This window comes from Corythoichthys intestinalis, chromosome 4 (assembly GCF_030265065.1).
Source record: "Corythoichthys intestinalis isolate RoL2023-P3 chromosome 4, ASM3026506v1, whole genome shotgun sequence".
Taxonomy (NCBI): domain Eukaryota; kingdom Metazoa; phylum Chordata; class Actinopteri; order Syngnathiformes; family Syngnathidae; genus Corythoichthys; species Corythoichthys intestinalis.
In genome coordinates this window covers 14252266-14277292 of record NC_080398.1, presented here as the reverse complement: position 1 = coordinate 14277292, position 25027 = coordinate 14252266, and the positions used below count along the sequence as shown (strand labels likewise).

General features: G+C 38.3%; 2 protein-coding genes across 7 annotated transcripts in view; one reads left to right on the top strand and one right to left on the bottom strand.

Annotated features, from left to right (window-relative positions):
• LOC130914410 (glucocorticoid modulatory element-binding protein 1-like) overlaps positions 1-4546 on the bottom strand; it is a 47199-nt gene extending 42653 nt beyond the window's left edge. The window contains exons 1-3 of one of the 4 annotated variants that reach the window (XM_057833576.1): positions 4418-4546; positions 4056-4294; positions 605-736 (exon numbers count right to left, since the gene is read on the bottom strand). In XM_057833576.1, coding sequence (XP_057689559.1) covers positions 605-690 — 86 coding nt within the window. In that variant the 5' untranslated portion in view covers positions 691-736; positions 4056-4294; positions 4418-4546. Of the gene's footprint in view, positions 1-604; positions 779-4055 lie in introns of all 4 variants that reach the window. The other 3 variants (XM_057833578.1, XM_057833577.1, XM_057833575.1) reach the window with 3 other exon arrangements.
• Positions 3979-25027, top strand: part of si:dkey-34d22.1 (discoidin, CUB and LCCL domain-containing protein 1) — a 48627-nt gene continuing 27578 nt past the window's right edge. For 2 of the 3 annotated variants that reach the window (XM_057833571.1, XM_057833570.1), the window contains exons 1-3: positions 4727-4892; positions 19536-19757; positions 24294-24431. In XM_057833571.1, coding sequence (XP_057689554.1) covers positions 4820-4892; positions 19536-19757; positions 24294-24431 — 433 coding nt within the window. In that variant the 5' untranslated portion in view covers positions 4727-4819. Of the gene's footprint in view, positions 4104-4726; positions 4893-19535; positions 19758-24293; positions 24432-25027 lie in introns of those variants that run through there. The other variant, XM_057833572.1, reaches the window with a different exon arrangement.

The following is a 25027-nucleotide window of genomic DNA, read 5'->3' as shown; positions in this document are numbered from 1 at the left end:
TTTTTTCCCAGCTCTAGTGTTTAGAGTTTATTTATCAAATATAATGATATAGAGAGTAGGCGAAAAAATAAAATAGTTTGTGTTAAAATGCTCAAAAGATAAGCTCACGTTTTAGTTTGTGTTAAAATGCTCAAAAGATAAGCTCATCTTTGCATTGCGTGTTACTTCTAAATATATGCATAGAACAGGCTTTTCTGCTGAGTATGTCAACATGTTGACATTTTTTCCATTACATTTATATGCTTTTGTTAAAGCTTTTAGTGGAACATAAATGAGTACGTGGGTTGGGCCATTTTTGCAACATTTATGTATGTGTCTGTCGCCATATTGCATGTGGCACATCTCTCTCTCTCTCTCTCTCTCAATCTCTTCTAATATGTAGCAAAAATAACAATTCATAAATTCCTGAATTTAGAGCAAAAGAAGTAATAAAAAGTTTGATTCACGTACCATTTGTTCGTATAATTAATATGATGCACTAAAGTTGATATTGCTATGATTGTGGATTATGTAATATGTATTATTGTCTTTCTTGAATCTAGTAAAGTGGATGACAAGGGAAGACAGTAAATGTTTTGATTTATATGCTTAATAGTTTTATTACCCGTGCAAGATAGGCTGCAGGTGTAGGATGACTTGAGCCTTATGGTTGTTGCCATTGGATGCCCCCTCCTCTTCCTTCTCCATCATGAGATCCCCTGCAGACACAATGACCTCAGCACCCGTCCTCACAGAGCTGCACGCACAGAGGCCCAGCCGCGCATGTTAACAGCAGTATCTAGACCAAACACATGCACACATGCTTTTTCATGCACACACACATCAACGAAAGCTCCCCCAGCCGTTATGTTTGACATGCAAATGCCATAGAAAATGAACCCATAATGGGATTAAAATGGCATAATCCACACACAAAATGGTCTTGTTTCACTGTACAAAATGAGGGTATGCGTTAGTGTCCACATGCGTACATTACCCTAATACTGAAATCTGTCCTGTAAAAGAGCTGTATCATTCAACAGCTCATGGAAATGCAACATGGCAATCAACAGGTGAACGTAACCTGTCATATATGAATGTATGAAGTTTTCCTCTGAATGTCAAGCAACCAACATGTGGTCAAGAAATGTGTTGATAATGATAAAACATCCAAAAGGGGGAGTGGTATAATGTGTTACAGTTATTTTGTGTGGTTCAATGTAAAATTAACAAATATTTAGATAAATCTGACGATCAAAAAGATCATGACAAATTACATTATTACAATGCCATTACATCAAATTATACTGTATGAGTAAAAAACTTCTAGCATGCTGAATTTCATATTTACATTAAACATATTAGCTGTACATTTTTAGAAGTATTGGCAAAAACAATACACAATAAGGCAAACAACATACAAACAGATACACCAATAGAAATGCATAAAAATCAATATTTTACTGGAAAGTGTCATATTGTACTGGGGTCAAGATGTTGGATGATTATCAATTTCCACTTAATCTTATTCCAGGGTGACCAGATGACCTCTTTTGCCTGGATATGTCCACTTTTTACATCCTGTCTGGGGCGTCTGGCGAGGTTTTTTTAAATATATGAAAATTTCCGGTTTTCAATATTTTTCACAAGACTAATTAGCGTGTGTTGAAATTGACTGACACTTTGCACTGAATACTACAGTACTGTGCAGCCTATGGCGTGTTACCAGAGAGCATGCCCAGTTGTTAAGACTTTTATGATCAATACGTACATAATCAAATGCTCATGTACCCAAAAGAGTAATTAAGTCGAAAATACATTTATTCTACTTTGGATACCAATTTGTCCAAGCGTGGGCATTCAGACTGGCTTTATCATGGCGTCACTCTAAACAAACCTTCGCCACGCCAGGAACTCGTAGCCTATCGGTATGTACACTTGCTAAATTTACCTTTCGGCAACTGTTGAGTTCTCTTGGAGCTTTGTACTGGTATAATCAATAAAATCCCATTTGGTATTGCATCATTTCACTGCCGATGATTGTAAACTTTTATAGCAATGTCTGATTTATGCCTTGACTACCTGTGCTCGCTAATAGGGTAGCTGTCGGTGAGTTAAGCTATGCATTATGGGAAATTGAGTTTTGAACTGCTGCGTTTGGAAACATGCTTGTTGAATTGTTTATAGGTTTATTTCGGTTTTTGTTTGCGTGCAAACGAGAACAATGAATGAGGATAATAATTGAGTGGGAATAACAATTTATCAACGACAATTGTATTGATAGTAATTTATAAAAATGTTTAGTTGGCACATAGCCTACTGCGTGTGTGTATTGACTGGACTACACTTCCATGGGTCTGCAGTATATTAATGAAATATTTAGCTATTAGTTTTTTAACAACTTCTGTGTCATGCTAACTTAATGATGACGTTGCTGACTATATCATACATAGACTTCATAATGGTATTGACGGGTCACATCCATCAGCCACTGCGCAACGCCTTCAAGTAGGGGGCCGTCCTACAGTCCGCTTCAGTTATTCGCAGTCAGTCACAGTTAGTCAACACATGCAGGGCTCCAATGCCGGATTTAGGTTGAAAAAGTACGAAAGCTGTACCGCATACAAACAGGAATGATTGTCCCAGGAGTGATTTGTTATAGGATTCAAGGTAATTATTATATTTTTGTACCATGCATGCATTATGAAACGTTATGAAAAAAAATCAATGGCAGAAATTAGCCACTACAGCATCTGCATTATACTTCGCAATATTTACGTAAAATAACTGCCCGCTTTTTTTGCTTTTAACCAAGAATCGAGACTGTTTTACGTCCATTTCTATTATGAATTCAGGGATTTAAGCATTATTCACAAGACTTTTCAACGGAAAAAGCTCTTTGTTTACATATGGCAGCGCTAATTTCCTTACTGACTAGCCTCATAGTTCGCAATAGTTAAGTAAAATAAATGCTACCTGCACGTTTGTTTTTTTTTTGCTTTTAACCAAGAATCAAGTCTGTTTTACGTCCATATCGATAAAGAATCACGGATTTAAGTATTTATTCACAAGAATTTTTAACGGAAAACGCTCTTTGTGTTTCCACTCGGTCAGCTTTGAAGGAGATAGGCCCCCTTATGAATCGGCCCTCCGCCCCGTGTCCCGTCAATACATTATTTCTATGGATCATATGGAGGTACATTTGTGTGTTTATTATTCATTCATTCAAAAAAACAAAACAAAAAAAGTTGCTTCAATCAACAACAACAAAAAAGTGTTTGAATGCTAAAATAAAACTGAATTTTTCTTTCCAGAAGAAGGAGGCACACTTTTAAATACATTAAAGTGATGCGGCATCTTTGATTGAACTTCGAGTAAAATTTCTCGAGGCTGGGCCGAGTATCCTCTTTGTTGGAAATCAAAATATGGTCACTCTATTTTTTAAATACCAGATTGACATGAAATATCTATACGGTGTCTTTTATGTTCTTTTATAATAATTTATATACAACCAATTTGCATGTGTGCCTAAATGATATATTTTCGGAAGTTTAGAAACAAATTATTTATTTTATTGAGATTAGGAAATCCTGATCCCGGAGAAATTTGGGTAGAATACCTGTGATGTACATACTGAACATTTTAAACAAATATTTAGAACAACTGACTCAGATTTCATTTTTTAAATTGGATTACTTGTAGTCAACACATGTCAGTTGCGCAAAAAGAAGCATCCTTTTGCTCTAAGACAATAGCAATCAATTGTGAAAGACCTAAGTATTTCTCTCCAATTTATTTTGGAAATAGGTGCCAAAATCAAGCGCGCCACCATAGCAAGACTAGCGAGTAGCCTGAGTCGCCTGAGCCTTGCGTGCCTCCCTCACACTCCTTCACCCACTCAAACTGACGTCTGCTGGCGCCGCGTCACGCACAGCCCGGCACGCACTCTCCACAGCGAGCGCACAAACCCACCTCATTCACACACGCGCGCACCCCCATGCGATAGAAACACTCAAGTGGCACACCAGAACACAGCACCTGCTACTTTGAGTCAACATTGTCATAGTTTGACTTACCGTTGCGGAGCGGCGCACCGTGCTCCTCATCCTCCGCCGGCCAGAGAGGTAGGAGAGCATGCGCCGTGACGCGTCCACGCTCCCCGCACTGAAGGCAGCCTTTGCCTGAGAAGCATCTGTCCCGCTGTCACGACAAGCGGTGCGTTCGCACGCGATGCTGCGTAAATCGGTCAAATTACTCTTATGTGCGAGGGCGCCGCTTGATTGGAGCGCCTCTCGACTCGTGGCGGATCCGGCGCCTAAACACAGTCAACGCACACACACTTATAAATTACGGACTCCAGAAAGTACACCACCGTAGGGTTATTTATGATAGTCATAGTGGCTTCTACTTCCTTGTTTTTAGCTTATAAACGACGTACATTTGTCAAAATATGACGGGGCCGGGGGGCGAATACGTGGACTGTCCTAACATGTCATCATAAACACTTCCCAGTTTAAAATTAATCAGTAAAAAAGTGTAATAGATCCAGGTTCAGTGTTACCTTCCCTGTAAACAAAGGTAAACCATTAACACGAGCGCGCCGACTGACCTCAGATCAGTAGGAAATGAAGCCCGCCCCATTAGAATGGAATGCTGGCGGTGTGTTGATTGACAAGGCAAACGAGCCAATCGCAAGTGGGGAAAGAAACCTCGTGGCCAATAGTAAACATGCAACACTTTCTACTCCAACTTTTCCTCAGTTGAGGGAGCAGAGCAGGAGAAACACCGCAGAGCTTTCGCAGCTTTGCACTTTACCTACTAGAGCTGAGCTCTGGAAATCATGACAACATCACTTTTTGTTGGATATTGCCTCGTATTCAGCGCATTTTCTGCACGCGTCCACGGCCAAGAGGGTAAGTTATGAATACTAGTTGGATTCAAGAGCTCCAAATTTGTGTCTGGAGTTTTTTTTTTCTCGTGGTTTGCTAGCTAAAATTGCATTTAAGGTTTAAATATTTTACCATATTTATAATAAAAACAAATGGTTAGTCTATGCTCGGAATCCCAGTGTTGATCTTATTTACTACACATGATACAGCGTAGTATTCTTATTTTCTGTTCTCCAACATCATTCCAACGTCATTTCAAAGTATGCACTTTTCATAGTTGGGTAGCTCACACTTACACTACACTGCTTATTACACTTTTGTAGTGCTGCAACGATTAATCGACTAACTCGAGTAATTTGATTAGGATAAAAGATATGAATTATTATTGCTGCTTCGAGTATTCGTTTAATTAAGTGGCGCAGAGACGTTATAATCGGTGTTGATAATCTTACTTTAAAAAGTAATTAATTAGTTAGTTAATGGTATTTAGTAATTAATAACTTGATTTAATTATAAGTTTCAAATTACTTCTCAAGAAGTAATTGTGTTAGCAACTCAGTTACCTGAATGAAAGAGTAATTAGTTACTTGGCAAAGTAACTGGTGATAATTTTCATGTTTTTTTTCTCAAAAAAAAACAAACAAAACAAACAAACAAAAAACACAGATCACACAATGTGAAGTTTAAAGGCTTTTGGGGACAATTGGCCCTAGCCCAATTCTTTACTCTAAACTTAACTAGACACAGTTGTATTGCGGATATTGCAATAACTAGATTGCAATAACCTTTGCTATGTGTGAAAAGACATTTAATGTTGTGAATCAACTTTTAAAGTTGTTAAAACTGCTCCTGTTATTGCTTTAGTTCCCTTCTGTCTACTTTCGACATGTGTAAGTTTTAAAATTGTTTCATCATTTAAAGATAGATTTAAGTCAAGATGTTGCCGATTTAGGAGCATTTTAGATTTAAAAAAAAAAAAAAAAAAAAAAAAAAAAACTTAGGTTCGCTACAAAGTTTTTCTACAACAGAGCCTTTCTGAGAGGTCTACTGCTTTAAGATGGTGGCTGTTTACGAACACTTCTAGTTCTTTATGCATGTTGCTAATGCTGCCGTGTCAGTCATTTGCATCTAGTTCTATATTACAGTATGTGATATCTACCGTAGCATCATGCGGGCGTAGTTTGTAGGCTATCGGCTAGAGTCAGGTATTATTGGAGCCACCTAGCGTCACGTTTGCAACGCCGTCACAACTCCCTTGCCTCCTCCCCACTCCTGCTCTGCTCTCTCGTTTCCGTGAGTCAGTCTCTCTCAGACTTGAGAGACTCAGACTCTCAGAATGACCCGCGTCATTCAACCAACATAGTAACGCATAGTAACGCACGACTTTCCCGCCTCAGTAACGGTAACGGTGTTGCCAAGATGAGAAAAGTAATTAATTAGATTATTCACTAATGAAAAAAATAACGCAGTTAGTAATGCCGTTATATTCTAACGCCGTTATTAACAACACTGTTCATAATACATTGATAGGACATGGGGCCGATCCATAGGGGGCCTATCGCCGTTAAAGCTGACCGAGTGGAAACACAAACAAAGGTTGAAAATTCTTGGCAATAAATGCTTGAATCCCTGATTTTTTATGAATATGAAAGTAAAACGGTCTCGATTCTTGGTTAAAAGCAAAAAAAAAACCGGGCAGTTAGCATTTATTTTACGTAAATATGTCGAATGTGATGCTAGTCTTTTAGCCAATGTGGCACTGCCTTATCACAACAAAGAGTTTTTTAAGATGAAAATTATTGTGAATAAATGCTTAAATCCTTGAATTCTTTATAGATATGAATGTAAAACAGTCTTGATTCTTGGTTAAAAGCAAAAAATGAGGCAGTTAGCATTTATTTTACGTAAATATTGCGAAGTAAGACGCCAATGCTGTAGCGGCTAATTTATCCCATTGATTTTTTTTTTCATAACATTTCAAAATGCATGCATGGTACAAAAATATAATAATTACCTTGAATCCTCGAACAAATCACTCCTGGGACAATCCTTCTTGTTTGTATGCGGTACAGCTTTTGTACTTTTTCAACCTAAATCCGGCGTTAGATCGCTGCGTGCATGTGTTTGAGAATAAAGTTTTCCTCTTGATGCTAGGTGTGGGCAGGCCCCCTACCCGAAGGCGTGGTGAAGTGTCAGTGCTCCGTCAATATATTATGAAATTTATGAGTGGCGTTGTAATGGTTTGTTTTAAAAGTGTTTGCATTAAGTTTTACTGATTTGGGTGGATACACAACCCTCTAATGGCAACATTGAATAACTCATTTCACATGGCTGAATCCAGCTGAATCAAGTTTTTAGGTATATTTAGCCGTTTTTTTGTGTAAGTATGTGTTCGAACCATTTGTTAAGAGCATTGTAAAAAATGTTAAAAAATCAAAGTTATCATTTTATAGCATTTAAGCTAGCGGACTTTTGCTATGTAAGCCAATTGTTCTTTTGTTGGAATTAGATCCTCATTATTTATTTTCTTTATACCGTTTGAGGCTCAGCTCAGGTATTTCAATTATTTATGTTCCTATGTTCCTTCGATTATTTGAAATAACTAGTTAATCGATTAATCGACTTCTAAAATAATCGATAGCTGCAGCCCTACCCCTTTTGCACGCTACTCAATCATATTACAGTAAAATTATTTGCTGATCACATGTGACACTGTGGCAGGAAAAAAGATCAATGACGTCTTCACTTGTTGATTAACAACTAAAGAGATGGATCAAAAACATTACACACACAACATGTAAGGGATGAGAGGCAACTGTCACCTAAAATTGGTGAGAAGTTTCTCAGTCCCAGTGTCCACCACGACACATTCTTTACATAGTCATCGTGTTTACCTGCAGGTAGGAGTTTACCTTTCCCACAGGTCTTCCCAACTCTGAAGTGGTATGTCACATAGATAATCGTTACGCCTTCATTACACTCGAGACTCAAGAGTGCAATCCATATGTTATTTTTGGTCGTCTTGTGGTTTTCTCACGTCCGCTGATGATTAACTTCAGAGTCACTTAGTACTTGCTGGGAAACGCTTTAGAAGGGCCCACGCACAGTGGAAAAACAGTGCCCCCCCAACCCCCTTTGTTGTGTGACTGTCTTTGCAAGGGGTTCTGGGTTTAAGACTGAATTTGTAAACAAGTCTATCAGTCACATATGCCCATGCAGTAGCTAAGTCATAATTACAGTAAATGTTTGTCTGGGAAAACTTTTCGAGGCCATGAATTACAAAAAAAAAAAAAAGAAAAAGAAAAAGGTTAATAACACCTTCAGGTACAAGGGTCACTACAGTTGAAAGCTATTAAAAGTTGAGCAAGTGACTGTTTTGCTCATTAAAAAAAATACATAAACATTAGCTATTGTTATTATTATATTAATTGTTTTTATTATTTAACAATACAATATTGTATTTTTATATTACTGTTATGTAATTACAAATAAATTTATAATTTAATACAAAGATTAAAAAGCTAAATTAATTAAATTCAAATCAATAAAAACAGAAATACAGGGGTTGGACAAAATAATGGAAACTCCTTAAAAAATCAACAAAAACTAATTTATTATGGTTGAGGTCCGGCTTTTGCGGCAACGGCGTACCGCAAGCAACACGTCCCTTCCGCTCATTAATATTCATGACGTTAGCTACACGCCACCGTTTGTCCCCAATAAAAAATGAATGGAAATCGTGTACGAAGGAGATGCTTACAGAGCTAAACCTACCAATTCTCTCCGAAAATGATGTCCTTGTGCCAAATTTACTTGCAAAGATGTGGAAGAACATAAAAATGTTCAGTTAAAGAAATGGCTTGAGTGTCAAGGGCTGAAAAAGACGAAAAAAACAAGTCGGCCTTAGCATAGCCTTAGCTTATTTATCGACACCTTTTTCTTACGTGCCTGACAATGACATTCTCCTGTTTCAACAAGCTATCCTTTACCACCAGCCCTGTCTTTCTTATATTATTATTATATATTCTTCTCTGGTTGTCCTACATCTCTGACCATTCTTGGGGGTAAATTATATTGTTAGTTTTGTGTAGCGATTGCAAATGCTACTCAATGACAGCCAATGAACACTTTTAATTTTTTCATTGATAATTCTATAATTTATTTACACTTCCCCCTTATTAAAGTTGTTTTTTTGTGTGTTTTTTTTTTGAAAAGGTAACAGTGGCAGTCGGATACAATTTTATTTCTTTTCATGTCATTCATTGTCAGACAGAAGCAGCACGGCACAACGTCACGCTAAAAATAAGTTAAAACTATCAAAATGGCTTACCTCTTTGTCCTTTGAAAGACCACGCCAACTCAACAAAATGTTTACTGCATATGAAATGTGAATGGATTCACCGAGAAGTCGTCAAAAGTCCGCGCAAGTTGATTCATTATTCACATTTTTTCATCCGAGGTTTTGGTTTCGGGAAACGTATGAAGAAAACATCCTTCATTTGTCGTAATGTCTAGAGTCGTTTGTACAAGTTCCTAAAAAGTAATGTGTGATCGGCATGTTTGTTTTTGAAAGATTACCGGAGAAAAGTAGCAGAATCAACATGGTTTCTATGCGAGGGCGGGTCTGTAATGTCCTACTTCTGCTTTACTTCCGCTTTACGATGCGACGCCACGGTCTAAAAATAGCATGAGTGTGGTACGCCATTACAGCCTCAATTCTCCTAGGTATTGATTTATACAACTAATGAATTGTTTCCAAAGGAATTTTAAGTCATCCTTCAGTTAGAATACCATCTAATTCTTTTAGAGTCGATGATGGTGGAAATCGAAATCTTAATTGAATCTCTAAAACTGACCATAAATGCTCAATAATGTTGTGGTCTGGGGATTGTGCCGGCCATACGAGATGCTCAACTTTATTAGAATGTTCCTAATGTCATTCTTTAACAACTATATTGAATGATTATGATGCCAAAATGCGAGGTTTTTCCATTATATTGTTCAGTTCGTCTATATTCTGGTTACAGCCCCATGAAACACTCTAAAGTAATTTTTTCCCCAACATTATTTAAGTAATTGCATGCCATTGTCATTGATAGACGTCAAATTCATTAAACTGGGAGGACAGGCCCCCGTGAATGCTTATCTTTCAACAGCAATGACAGCACTAGATGTTCAATCCATTTTTACTGTCAAAATGGATTGAACGTCTAGCACGATGTGTGACAGCCAATAAGTTAAATGAGTACTCTGTAAGGGTGAAACGGTAATTGGTGCATGAAAGGGTTAAGAAAAATGGTACCAATACCAACCAGTAAATTCAGGGGTAACTGAGCATCCGTTTTTGTGCCGCGCAACATGTTCTTAATGGGACTATGCGGGGTTTATCATTTTTTTATATACGACTGACGCCTCCGGCCGAAAGCGTAACTGCGTAACCATGCTTGGCGCACATGCTTTTACAAGCGCAAACATAAAGCAACAAGCATTTGGCCCTTCAAATCAGCACCACAAACGTAAAAACAGTAGCAAGTAGGGCTGAACGATTTTAGAAAAAACTCACATTGTGACTTTTTGGGAGTTTGCATTATATTGCAATATACAGTATATTGATAGATTAAACCTAGAAGAATTTACCCCATATGACCTGAATAGCTCTCTTTGGAAGACTTTGGTTGACTCACCGTGACCACATTGTATTCATATAATACCATTTAATCTACCCCAGGGGTGTCCAAACTTTTTGCAAAGGGGGCCAGATTTGGTGTTGTAAAAATGTGGGGGGCCGACCTTGGCTGACGTCCTTTACCTAGACCAATATATTTAAGCAAATTTTAGCAAGCCATTCTGTGTGTCACATTTGCTTTATAATTTTTTAAAATTAATAATTTCAACAATCTCGCAACTATCCTTTGTGGCGTTCTCTTTCGACTCTCGGGCTCTTGCAAAATACTGCAGCTGTGAAATTAAACTAGCTTCAAGTTGCTTCAATTTCTCTCTGCGTATATTCCCTGTAATCTTGTCGTACATGTCAGCGTGTCTTGTTTGGTAATATCGCCTCACATTGAAGTCTCTAAAAACAGCGACTGTCTCTTTGCAAATGAGGCAGACACAAATGTTGCATATTTTAGTGAAAACATTGTCCAATTTCCACCTATCCTTGAAGCGTTGGTCATCGCAGTCAACTTTCTTTTTTTTTTTTGCTGTTGATTGTCGCCATTTTAGAAAATTGAAAGTCAAGGGTCACACGGGGTAATGTTGCTTAGAGTACTGCTGCCATTTAGTGGGTAAATGAGGAGCAGCATTTAGTGTGTAAGCTACTTCATTTTCTGGTACTGCTGATCAATTTATTAAGTCTGTGTGCGGGCCAGACGTGATTGATCTTATGACAGAGGCTGGGGGCCGGATGAAATTTGACCACGGGCCGCATTTGGCCCCTGGGCCGCACTTTGGACATGGCTGATCTACGCAAAGGGGGTTCATCTGTGACTGATGAAGATTGTTGTGTATAAAAGGGATCCAGGAGGCCATGTCTCTGCACACTTGCTGCTTTTATGAAGCATAACAAAAGTTTGTGTGTTCGAAAAGAATAAAATAAAATTGCACGTCCTGTGATGCGACTATATATATTGTATCGTGCAGGTCTAGTAACAAGTAAAATAAGTTAAAAAAGTGTTTTTGCCAAGCGACGCCTAGGCGGAGACTAGGTGAATTAGAGCTGCTGCTGTGGGGACGCGCGAGGACATGCACAGCCGCGTGGTCGCCCAGAGTGGTCGACCTAAATCCTCCCTATTGAAGTTACAAAAAAGGACTTTTTAGGGCAGTCTCAGTTAAAATGTCAAGGTTTGTGTACACATCAGTAGGAGTGTGACAAAATATTGAAATGGTAATATATCGTGATACTTTGTATCCTGAAAGGTTATCGATATGCTCCTGCAAGAATCAAGATATCGTTTTTAAAAGGTGTCAATGTCTATAAAAAAAACAACAAAAAGGAACCAACGGGTTGGTACCAAAATAGTCCACCATAATAGTGTCTCAGTTAACTCTAAGGCTGCATTGATGGTGCTCGACGCCCAATCTATTTAGACTGGGAAAGTACGTTCATTCGAAACCAGAGCTTTCACAGTCTTTCTGCCTGATTTCCAGGGCAATTCCTTTTAAACTTTGAGTTACTACCTATTCATTTGGGTGATTCCCAGGTCACTTCCTGTTATGCAACACAAAATAAACAGGAAGTTACCTATAAAATACCCCAAGATCAACAGGAAGACACTGATAATCAACAGGTAAATGACCATAAATGGCCCAAAATTACCTCACTGCCTGGCATTGGCTGCCACCGTCCACCATAGATGTTCAGTTCGCTGCCACCCTCCCAGTTCAAACGGATTGGACATCTACTGGTGATAAACTCATTCCAATTCACAGCAGAAGCTTGTTTTTCTGTTTATTAGTTGCTTGTAGAATATCCTAGAATGATTTTCTGACCAATGTATCGATAATCGTTGTATCGCCGTGAGATCATCGTTATCATGAGCTTTGTATCTCAAACGTATCGTATCGTGAGGTTCCAAGAGGTTTCCACTCCCACCCTTTAGGGCATTGGTGGAGCACATATGGAGTAGACAGGGTTTCCGCCGGTCCTTAAAAAGTCTTAAAATGTGTTAAATTTAAAATCCAGATCATCGAGATCTTAAACTGTCTTAAATTTAATTGAAAATTGCAGTCGGGATTAAATTTCCAGACGATGCGTTTAATGCCAAGGAAATCAAGTCTAGTCTGCAGGAAAACTTTTAATGGTGTGTGTTTGCTTCACTAATAGTTGTGCACTCAATACAAGAGTTTCGGATTTATATATGTTATGCGATTTGTGTCCACAACCTCAGCGTACGTCAGCAACTTCAGTTGTTGCCATGACGCCCTTTCCTGGTTGTTCACGATTGTAGAGGTGAGCGGGAATATGCAGAGATGGGGAAGTGTAAATTTAATCAAAATTGCATGGAAGAATGTTTATTTAAGAGGTGGTTGGCGACAGTGCCCAGTGCAAAGTCTGCAAAAATGCTTTTTCGTTAGGGACAACGGGGGTCGAAGCCGTCAAGTCGCACATGAGAGGACGACATGCTGTGGCAGCAGCTCTGTGATTACAGTGAAATATATTTTGGTCTTAAATTGTATTTATTATGTCTTTAAAATGTCTTGAAAAGCTTTAAATTTGACTTTTAAAATGATGCGAGAACCCTCGGAGAAAAGTATTTTAAGTTAACTTCATCCTGTATAGTCCCTGTAACCTGTTTATAATTTGTAACCTCGTTTTGCAGAAATAAGCACTTTGTCCTTCTTTTTTGGGTCCCTCGGAACAGTATATATGGTCCCGGTTTCTGGGCCAAGGTGACTCCTGTCTGTAGGGGCATGTAGCAAAATCAGGACGGAAGCAAATACTCTTCAGTGAAGTTTATCACCCTCCACTCATTTCTCCCACCCAGTTGCAGTAGAAACAACTGTTGCTGTGTAGCAAGTAACTTATATGCTGCCACGCATGGTCGCTGTGTGGAAAAATAATGGCGATATTATTTTAAACATAAAAGGGAAATGTGGATAAATGTAAGGTTTTCTGTTGCTGCTGATGTGCCATATTTCTATACTGATGTGAAAAAGTCAACACACTGTTACACATTCAGAGGTAGTGTCGGAGCTGTGACAGAGGTGTGCTGGATAAGTGGTAAAGAAGAGTGAAGTTTAACACCCAACACGTACATGACTTTTTCCCACCCTGTTGAGATGAAAGGAGACACATTAAATTATTCTGGATGATGTGAAATGTGCAGAGATTTTGGTAATATCTTGCCTTTCACTGTCTCCGTGTTAAGGGAAAGGGGAAATACATTTTGATGCAATACTTACAGTATTTCTACTCAAAAAAGGCTTTATACAGCCGGCAAAAGTTGGCATGTTTTCCCCACATTTTTTCATCATCACTGTTCTACACTGACACGGATTATGGGGCAAAATCAACCCTGCAATTTTTCACATTTGGAGAGCGTGTCAGAGCAGTATCGCTGGCGAGACACCGCCTGTTTGTAAGGCTGTCCCTCAGAGCCAGGATTCTTGTGAAAGCTCTATAAAAGAGGCTTTACACTTCCTGTAAAAAGCGACGTCTTTGTACGTTTTTGCACAAAACTGGGTGATGCAATATAGTTTTAACTCCAACAGGTGAGGTCCTGCTAGCGAAGCATCACTGGAAAATGTGAAGCTTACAGTGGTATGAAAAAGTTTCTGAACCTTTTGGAATTTCTTCCGTTTCTGCATAAAATCACCATCAAATGTGATCTGATCTTTGTCAAAATCACACAGATGTAAAAACAGTGTCTGCTTTAACTAAAACAACCCAAACATTTATCGGTTTTCATATTTTAATGAGGATAGCATGCAAACAATGACAGAAAGGGGAAAAAATAAGTGAAACCCTCTGCCAAAGGAGACTGAAAGAGCAATTGAAACCAATTTTTACCAAACAATTTAAGTCAGGTGTGTGCCCAATCACTGATGAGTGGTTTAAAGCTGCCCTGCCCACTATAAAACACACACCTGGTAGGAATTGTCTTGATGTGCATCATGGCTCAGTCAAAAGAGCTGTCTGAAGACCTGCGATCAAGGATTGTTGATTTGTATAAAGCTGGGGAAGGATCCAAAACCATCTCTAAAAGTTTGAATGTCACTCAATCGACAGTCACAGAAGTTGTCTACAAATGGAGAGTTTGGCACTTTTGCCTCTCTCCCAAGGAGTGGCCGTCCACCAAAGGTGACGCCGAGAGTTCAGCGCTGAATACTCAGAGAGGTAAAAAAAAACAAAAGAACCCTAGAGTGTCTGCTAAAGACTTATAGAAATCAATGGCACAGTCCAATATCTCTGTGCACACGTGAACTATATGTAAAACTATGGCCAAGAATGGTGTTCATGGGAGGACTCCACGGAAGAAGCTACTGCTGTGTAAAAAAACATTGTTGCTCGTTTAATGTTCGCCAAAAGGCACTTGGATACTACACAGAAGTTTTTGCAAAATATTTTGTGGACTGATGAAAGCAAAGTTGAATTGTTCAGGAGTAACACACAACAAACATCATGTCTGGAGGAAAAATGGAACAGCTCACCAACATCTCATTCCTACCGTGACGCATGGTGGAGGAAGCATCATGATTTGGGGCTGTTTTCCTGCCTCGCGGCCTGGAAAACTTGCAATCATTAGTGGAAGGATGATATCAAAAAGTTTATCAGGATATTTTGCAGGAAAACCTGAAGCCATCTGTCAGAGAGTTGAAGATAAAAAGAGGATGGATGCTGCAACAAGACAATGATCCAAAACACAGAAGTAAATCAACTTCAGAATGGTTTTAGAAGAACAAAATACCGTATTGGCCCGAATATAACACAATGTTTTTTGCATTGAAATAAGACTGAAAAAGTGGGGGTCATCTTATATTCGCGGTCTAGACATTATACCCATTCACAACGCTAGATGGCGCCAGATATCATTGAAGAAATTATGTTCTGTCATGACAGATCTCAGCTACTCTCAAGTTTAACCAGTTTGCATTATTTTATTGCAATGTTTTTTCCTTATTCAGATTTGTTTCAAGACTAGTTACAGTTAGACCTCACTTTGATGGTTATTGCAGTTATTGCAATTTTGTTGTTTTAGCACAAGAGATTGGTTTATTTCCATTTCAAAAAACCAGAAGCCATTCATTTACGAATGTGATTGCACTTTAGTTTACATATTTAAAGGTTCAGATACTAAGATTTGACTGTATAAAAATTAATTTGGTGTTCAAAAAGTCTTTTGAAACTTTAGTCTTGAAAAAGAGGGGGTCGTCTTATAATCAGGGCCGTGTTATATTCGGGCCAATACCATACACGTTCTGGAGTGGCCAAGTCAAAGTCCAGACTTAAACCCCATTGAGATGTCTGGCATGACCTAAAGACAGCAATTCATGCCAGACATCCCAAGAATCTGACCTAACTACAGCAGTTTTGTTGAGAAGAATGGGCCAAGATTAGTCCTGATCGATGTGCCAGACTGATCTGCAGCTACAGGAAGCGTCTGGTTGAAGTTATTGCTGCCAAACGGGGGGCCACAAAATATTAAATGTGATGGTTCACTTACTTATTTTTCCCCCTTCTGTCATTGTTTGAATACTATTCTCATTAAAATATGAAAACCTATAAATGTTTGGGTGGTTTTAGTTAAAGCACTGTTTTTTTCATCTGTGTGATCTGTGTGAAGATTAGATCACATTTGATGGTGATTTTATGCAGAAATATGAGAAATTACAAAAAGTTCAGATACTTTTTCTGTATTGTCCCCAAATGAATGCACAACTGTTCTTCCAAATTTCCCCCCCAAAAAAGTCAAATCAGGATGAGGGGTTTCAGGTTTTTGTCCGAAAGAAAGATGATTTACCACTGCTCACTGAAGTAACTTTTACCCAGAAAGTGACAAATCTATGCTCTGTTGCCCACGGTTACTGTATGTCGCTGTGGTATTTCCAGGAAATCCTTAGGGGGCTTGAAGAGGGGCAAAAAAAAAAAAAAAAAACAGAGAAAGAGCTGTGCAGAAATTGGGGGCTGGGGTGTGTGTGTGTGGTGTGAGGACACAGGGTGAGCACACAAGGTTATCCTGCAGTTTGGACTCAACAAATCTTAAACTCCCTTATATGGAAGACGAGGAATAAGGATGGAGCTCAGACAGTGATCAGCGCATTTTTAATCTTTTGACCATTCCTGGACCACTTAACGTATCGCTACTGCCCCCGCAACATTTAACTTTTCACTATGGGAATTACTCATTCACAGTATTTACTGTGGTCCACTGATGAGTTAGATAATCCAAATATTAGTGTTCCAGTCTGGTCTAAGTGTTGGTCACAGGAAACAACTGTCGGATGGATATGAATCAGCATGAAAAAGAGGAACACATTCAGGGTTTTAGAATCAAAACCGAAAGACAAGCTTTAAAAATAAACTGGAACGTACGTGAACGCATTCTTACATTGTTGCGAGAATTAATTTATTGTGCACAATTTGTTACCTCAAAATAAATTAACCTGTCAGATCACCGTAAAATGAGGACACGTTGTACAATACTGGGCAGATTTATTGGACGACTCCTCATAAAAAATAAGACCGTTTCGGATTATAGGGCAATTTAACGCTGGCTCTTTCAACTTTAGTGAGCTCCCAGTATCTGCCCAAAACTAAGCTACACTGGGCATTCAGAAATTTGACATTCAACCATTAAAACCACATTTTATGTGAAGTGAACAATTACGTCAAGCACTCTGTAGGGAGTCTAAAATTTTTACACACTTCAAATGCCAGGTTTTTGTGATGAAGTATAAGAAAAATTAGACATACTGTAAATATTTTGAAAACTTACTCATTTTCTGAACATCCAGACAATCCATTTGAACCGGGAGGCCTTTCAGTCAAAGTTTATTTATTTTTATTTTATTTTATTTTATTTTATTTTTTTTACATTTTTAAGTGTGGAGAGTAAACATAAACGACTTCAATTGTGGTCACACAGATATGCAGACCTTCTTGTTTATGTAGTTGTTTCCAGAATTGACCAATTGTAATCAAACTGTTTCTCTCCTACTTTTAAAGGGAACCACGGATAGAAAGACTTGTAGTTCTTAAAATATTTAACGTTATTATGAGTTAAAATAATTTGATATTAAAACCCCTCTTGATGTTTTCGTTTTTATACAGTTTTTAAAATTAGTTTGACTAGTAGGTCGCCATTGTTGTTGACATCCCAGGGTGGTGACGTCACTGGGTTACACTGCCGGGCTTCCAGAATATGACTTTAGCGACATAAACATGTAATCTGTTCAACCCTTTCAATTTGAACCCGAGAAGAACATTAATGAGCATGACAGCACTGTCGATATTTTACATAACGAGCTGCAAAAGCAAAATGAACAGGAAAGACGGGATGGGATGAGACAAGACGACAGTAGCCTTCTGCCAAAATGTGCTACGGTGGTGAAAAGTCCTAGGCGAATTTGACGCCCAAAGTACGACCGTACGCTTTCAGCTTGTTTTGTTTAGATGCATACAGGCAGAACATACTGAAGATGCTTTAAAAATACCTAAACGTAGTAATATCAAATAAGGGTGGTTTAAATACGCTACGTGACTAATGTGGTCAACAGGTCAACAATCTGCTTTAAAGCTACAAGAAAAAAAAATGTTTAAAATAAAAGTATGAGAGGGAAACACATGCAAAAATATTTTGAGACAATGAAAATGTACTAAAAGACTCAATAAAAACACAAATAGTAAGTACTCGCCACTTTTAACCGATGTGCGTATGTGTTGGACGTTTCGCCGTGTAGAAGGAATTGCAGAACACCAGTAGTGTTTTTCTAGTGACAGTGACAGCTGCCGGCTCCGCACTGTCGCTAGATGCAGGAAAATAAAAAATAATAGCAGACAACAATAACTGAGAGATTGCGTACAAGGTTTTATTGAACACACAAAAAACACACGATCGCGAAACGGGGAGACAAACAAAAGGGTCCGTGACAGTTGGTCGGATCAATTAAAAAAAAAAAAAAAAAAATTAAAAAACCGACGGAAAACCGCAGTGAGAGGTAGACAAATGGAAAAAAACAAGGCAACGATGCAACTAGCAACGAAGGGATATGCAAATTGTCAAATGGCAGCAAGTCAGTATCTCGGCAACCTGCCTAGGATCGGTTTAAAGACACTGCTGATGAGCTATGTTACAAAACAATCTGACCAGCAGCAGGATGTGACAAAATCATGCCAGTCGTCATACTGCCTTCGCTTGCTAGCTAGCACAGCTATCCTCCCAGTCCAACCCAGCTACCCGAGAGTCCATTGCGTGCATCAAACGTGGCACACTCTGTAAGTGAAAACATGTACTAAATATTGTATATTTTTAAATCAATGGCAATATTTTATGTGTTTCTAATAAAATATTTAGTAAAAGAACAATTGTGGCTTATTAGAACCTACAAGTAAGTCCAAGGTTCTCTTAAACTTACTAATAGAGTCTCCAAAAGACCTTTAAAAAAAATCAAGATAATAGTTGTCATTTATATTGCACATTATTGGTTGCCATAGTCCTGTAATTGTTCATCGTTGTCATTTTTTTTTCTTATCTAAGAAAAAACTGCAAATGTGTAGACACATAGAGAATGTAGTGTACTGTATTTACAGTCTGACAGCGTGACCACTTCTCTTACAGGTGGATGGTTATAAAAAACAAACAAACCAAAAAACTGGTTACTGTGTGTGAATTGAAGATTAATTATTACCGTACTCATTTACCTTAATTGGGAAGTGGGAAAATCTTTTGTTTCTCATGACTGTTCTAAAAGGATGAGGTACAATTACAAATATTTGTGTTTTGGCTGGTTTCAACCTTTTTACAGTCACAGCTATACACGTTTTTTTTTTTTTTTTTTTCCCCCCAAGAATTGAAATTTGAAATAGACTTTATCAGCTTCCCACAAGTTCCACAACTTCACTTCAACTGCTTTAATTCACTTGCTTATACAGTAGGAACATGAAAACATTTGTTCTGTCTTTCTAGTTTTTCAAACGACAAAATTGCTTTATGGTCATTGCTGCAGGTGATGGCTGTGGACATACACTGCTCGGCTCAGAGTCTGGCACTTTGGCCTCACAAAACTACCCAGGAACATATCCTAGTAACACCTGGTGCAAGTGGAAGCTCCGTGTCCAAGAAGGGCGCACATTGCGACTTCTTTTTGGGGATTTTGACATCGAGAGCAGTCCCGGGTGCATCAACGGCTCTCTCGTCATCACGGATAGAAATGGACATTCCATCTTAGGTAAGAAGTTTCATTGGCTAATTAATTTGACATTTGTATTGTGATTTTCATACCCAAACAGATTTTTTTCTTTCCTATGTTATTGCCGACACGCCCCTTAAAAATACACATAAGGCATGCCAATCCTTTGAGACACTGATGTAACAAGCTAACTCAGACAAACAAAATTGTGTCTCAAAGGCATACAAACTTGGCTCTAAACCAAAAGGACGATTGAGAAATGTCTGATAGGAGTGTTACACTGTTACATTGCCAGTTGTGTTTGTTTCTGGATATTCTTGCATCTGAGTCATGACTTGAATGTTTTTTTCTCTATGCTGAAGAAATGTTCCTACATGCAGTGACTAGAACTGGGTAATATTGCCGGTATATTTTGATGTGAAGACACTCAATACGCAAATCGCAATACGACGTTCGGTTTCCGATAAATTGTTTAATTTTCTTTTTCAGAAATACTTCATAGCTTTCTATTGATTTTCTTCGTCAATTCTTCTCATATACGCCCTCTTACTATCAAAGGTCAAGGTCATGCGAATGCATGATTTATGTTTGAAGCGAGCTTCAACCAATGATATGGATACTTGATGCCTCATTGAAATGGGCGTGCAGACGCGACTACAATCATCATAATCTCACGATTTCTGTTTAATTGATTTTCACACGATTGTTATAAATGTCAAATTTGAAGGCCTAATTACATGGACAGAGCTAGCTCAGGGCCAGCCCAGGCCATTTGTGGGCCCTAAGCAAAATAATGCAAAGGGGCCCATATTTTTGGCCCACCATTTCGTCACAGTGTTGAAACCCATACATACGTCCATATTTTGTACATTAATCAGATTTTGTTGCACTGCATACTTCAAACTTCTCACCCCAAATGATTGTCAGTACTTACAGTAGATAGCGCCAAACCTTTTTCTAAAAAAAGGAAAGAAAGAAGTTAAGAACTTTTATTTTTTTTTAAGCTTGTGATTAGGGATGGGAATCGAAATCCGATTCCAATTCAGAACCGGTTCCGAGTGTTTCGAGGCCTCGACATCACAATGAAAAAGCCTTAACGATCCCTTTAACGATCCCGTCACGAATTTATCGTGACGTGTCTTGTTGTCCAGACGCATCAAACTAGCATGGCGCCAAGAACCACTCGCTCCAAAGTTTGGCTACACTTCACCAGGAAAAAGGGTGAAAATGAAATGTTACGATAGTTTAGCACGAGCGTTGCCGCCGTAAACATAACAATGACGTAGGTTCGAACGCTCGAAAGTGTGTCTTCACTTCACGAGGAAAAATTACAACAAAGCGACTTGCAGTCATTGCGAGATGGAAATAACTGCATCGGGAGGGAATAGACTGCACTGTCCTCACCGAGACGCTAAGGTTCAGTCCTGGCTATACAGCTAGCTAAACTCCCAAATTACGATGCAGAAGACGTCGGTATAATTTGCTGACTTTATTCAACCATCACTTGAAACTAAAAATAGAAATGAAACAAATCAATTTCGTCCCCAATAACAAACAGGTTCGCATCAACATAAATCAGCGATGATTAGCTGCTAACACAGTCATAACAAACAGTTAGCATGCGTTCGCTAGCATTAGCACATCGTTTAAACCACTACACAACTGGATTTAAGTGTCCGATCGCGAGTGGAAACACACAACAACAACACAGAAGATGATACATACAGGTGTTGGCTCTGTGGATATTTTACAAACATTAACAAAGAACGTAGGCTCGTGGCAGTGTTTCCCTTTCTCACTAACTTGCTCACTGGCTTGGATGCGGCATTTTTTCTTCTTCGCGCTCTTCTTCACGTGAGGAAGCGCAAGGGTGCCACCACTTGAGCGTGAAAGCGCCATAAAAACTAAAAGGCATGCATTTCAATATACTGGTAAATAAAAACAGCGGTCCCCAAACTACGGCCCGCGGCTCCATATTTGGTCCAGCCCCCTGAACAATTCCAGAGAGCATTTTGAATTTTTTTTGTTTTTTCTCCCTCAGTAGTGTTATTTATTTCCTGGCCTTTTTCAGTGAATAACTCAGAGAGGGTTATTTGGTTATTATCTATTTAACTAATAGTGCTATTATTATTTATTATTATTATATTATATTATTATTTTTATTTTATTTACTTTTGTTCCGTGAAGAATCCACAGAGGGTTATTTGATTGTGGCTTTCTGAAAAACAATAATTTTTTTACATTTCGCACTCCTGCAATCGTCACACTTTTTCTGTTACAAACTGACCCCGGCCTCTCATCAAAGAAGGGAAAAGTTATTTGGCCCTCACCGGAAAAAGTTTGGGGACATTGCCAAAGGCAGAACAACGACCTATATGCCAAAATATACCAATATTTTTTATTTCTATTAGAAAAATGTTTCAGTAAAATGTTACACATTCTTGTGCATTTGCCACTTATTGCCACAGTTAACATTGAGGCTTTGGGCCTCTTTTGACCTCGTTGTGAGTTTGTAAGGTTGTGACTTCTGATTAAACAAACTTGATGCCAATCAAAATGTTTGTTCTTCTTTTTCCCGAAATTAGAATCGATAAGAGAATTGAATCGAATCGTTAAGCAATATTGATAATGGAATCGGAATCGTAAAAATCGTATCAATTCCCATCCCTACTTGTAATCAAGTATCAAAACTCACAAAAGTCAAATAAAGCAAACTGTAGTAAACAAAATAGAATATAAATTAAACAATTGCCAGATTGGGGGCCCCCTAGTGGTCAGGGGCCCTAAGCAGCTGCATAGTCTGCGTATAGGCTGGGCCGACCCTGAGCTAGCTAGCTAGAATTCCTAAACTTATTTTGCAGTATTGCATGTAATAAATAGAATTTGTTAAATTGTTTTCTATTTTTCATTCATCTGTAAACATAAAAAGTTAGTTAAATAAATAGTTTTGACCAGCATTACCCAATATATTGCTATGTGTATTGTAGGGCTGCAGCTATCGATTATTTTAGTAGTCAATTTAATCGATGAACTAGTTGGTTTGAATAATCGCGTAGTTGGATAACGAACATAAAAAATTAAAATATCTGAGCTGAGCTTCAAATGGTATTAAAAAATAAATAAATGAGGATCTAAGTACAACACAAGAACATTTGGCTAACTTACATGGCAAAAGTCCGCCAGCTTAAATGCTATAGAATGTTTTTTTTACAATGCGCTTAACAAATGGTATAAAGACATATTCCCACAAAAATAAAATGGCTAAATTTAACTATAAATTAAATTACGAATGCATATAAAAACATTCGCTCGAACAAAAACTTATGTTGGTCTTAACAGGGAGCAGCCGGATTCAGCGATGTGAAATGCGTTATGCCATATTCACTGTTGCCACAAGAGGGCAGTGTATCCACCCAAATCAATAAAACTAAATGCAAACACTCTCAAAATAAACTATTACAATGCGACTTTAATGAAACGATTCTCAAAGCACAAAAATTTAATTCGAATCATTTTTCTTATCGAATTACTTGAGTTAATCGATCAACCGTTGCAGCACTTGTCAGGGAAGCTCAAGTTTGAACTCCAAGGCAAGTGTTACCTCGATAGCTCGATAAGAGAAGTGAATACGACCCCAACCATGGATTGCTTTGCTTCGAAGGCTTTATGAACAAGAGCTCTCGGGTACAAAATGATGTGACTCAGCCAGGAGCTGTGATCACCTAAAAGTACAAAGAAGTACAATAGAGGCTTGACATTTATACTGTTGAAAGGGCGGTGCCGAAGCCCACCGTGAAACGAAACTTACTAAGAAACGAAACTCATCATCTCACAAACCTGGGTATTTTTCCATTCATAAACATCTTTGAGGTGAGACCTTGAACACTGGCTCAGGGCATATTGAAAAACATAGGAACATAACAGTCCATATTTGGGGATATTGTGATCGTGAAGGGCCATGGGAGGGCACACTCAAACAGATTAATATAACAATGACGCTCTATGCTACAATGTTCTCATGCAAGCATAACAAAAGCATACAAATATAATGAATAATGGTTGTGTTTTAAGCATGAATAAAATTCCCTCACAGCACTAGTGTATCGCAATATGCCATATTGGATCATATCGCAATATTCTTGAAATCACAATACCCAAGCCATGATAGTCTCCAACTCTTGAGCATCGATCCATTAGAACTGCGATGGCTAGGAGTCAATGATCACGTTTTGGGGCCATTGGCGTAGATAGAAGTCCAAAACATAAGCAGCAACTAAGTTAAGCATTTGCTGAAGTAAAGAGCATAAAGCTGAGGCCAAAAGAGTGAAAAAGACCAAAGAAACTGTGGCCCTAATACCACTTGATGAATTTAAGGGGCATTGTGAAGTACAAAAATATATACCCAACCACTCCATTTATATATAGCACATGTCCTCTTATAGGGTCAGAGGTGAGCTGATCCTGTCTAGCCTGACTTTGAGCACGAGGTCGAGTATAGCCTGAACGGGTCACCAGTCAATTACAGAGTAATATGCCCAATGTATAATAGAATTCAATTTGTCTGCATGTCTACAGGTCCAGTGTGTGGGAAGCTAAATGCATCACAAAAGAATATGACCCTTACTAGCAAGGAAGTGACAGTTACCTTCATGTCACGGTCACATCGGTCTGGACGAGGGTTTCTACTATCTTACGCCACAGATCTTTATCCAGGTATAACACACATTGTAGCAATTACATACAGTACATTGTTGTTTGAGAAAAATCTGCACTACACCTCTAGGCCTGTCATGACGACTCATAGTGGATGACTATATTGACTTGTTGTCCGATATATAAAATGTTCATCCTCCATGAAGCACCATTATTTAGCTGCAGATTTCACCATCAGAAAAAGCCGGTTTAAAGTCAGTCATGGAGGTTTACTGCATTAGGCAGCAAAGGTGGCTACATCTTTTCACAGTAAAATGCTGTCGTTTTTTTTTTTAATCTTTATTTCAATCTATTTGTTTTAGTGTTTGTTTCTACGAGGAAGACCTTTCCTCTCCTGCAGTGTCTTTGAAAAAGTTTATCAATATCAAATAATCAAATCGAAGATTCAAATTGAAGATTGAATACTTTAAAATTTTAATATCAAAGAATCCAATAAGCCAAAATTCAAATAGAAGAATTAAACAACTGAATAATCTAAAAATCGCATAGTATTAAAGAAATCAAAGTAGAATTTATTAATCGAAGCATCGAAGAAGCGCATAATCAACGAGTTCAACAATTAAACAATCGAAGAGATGATGAATCGAAAAAAATGA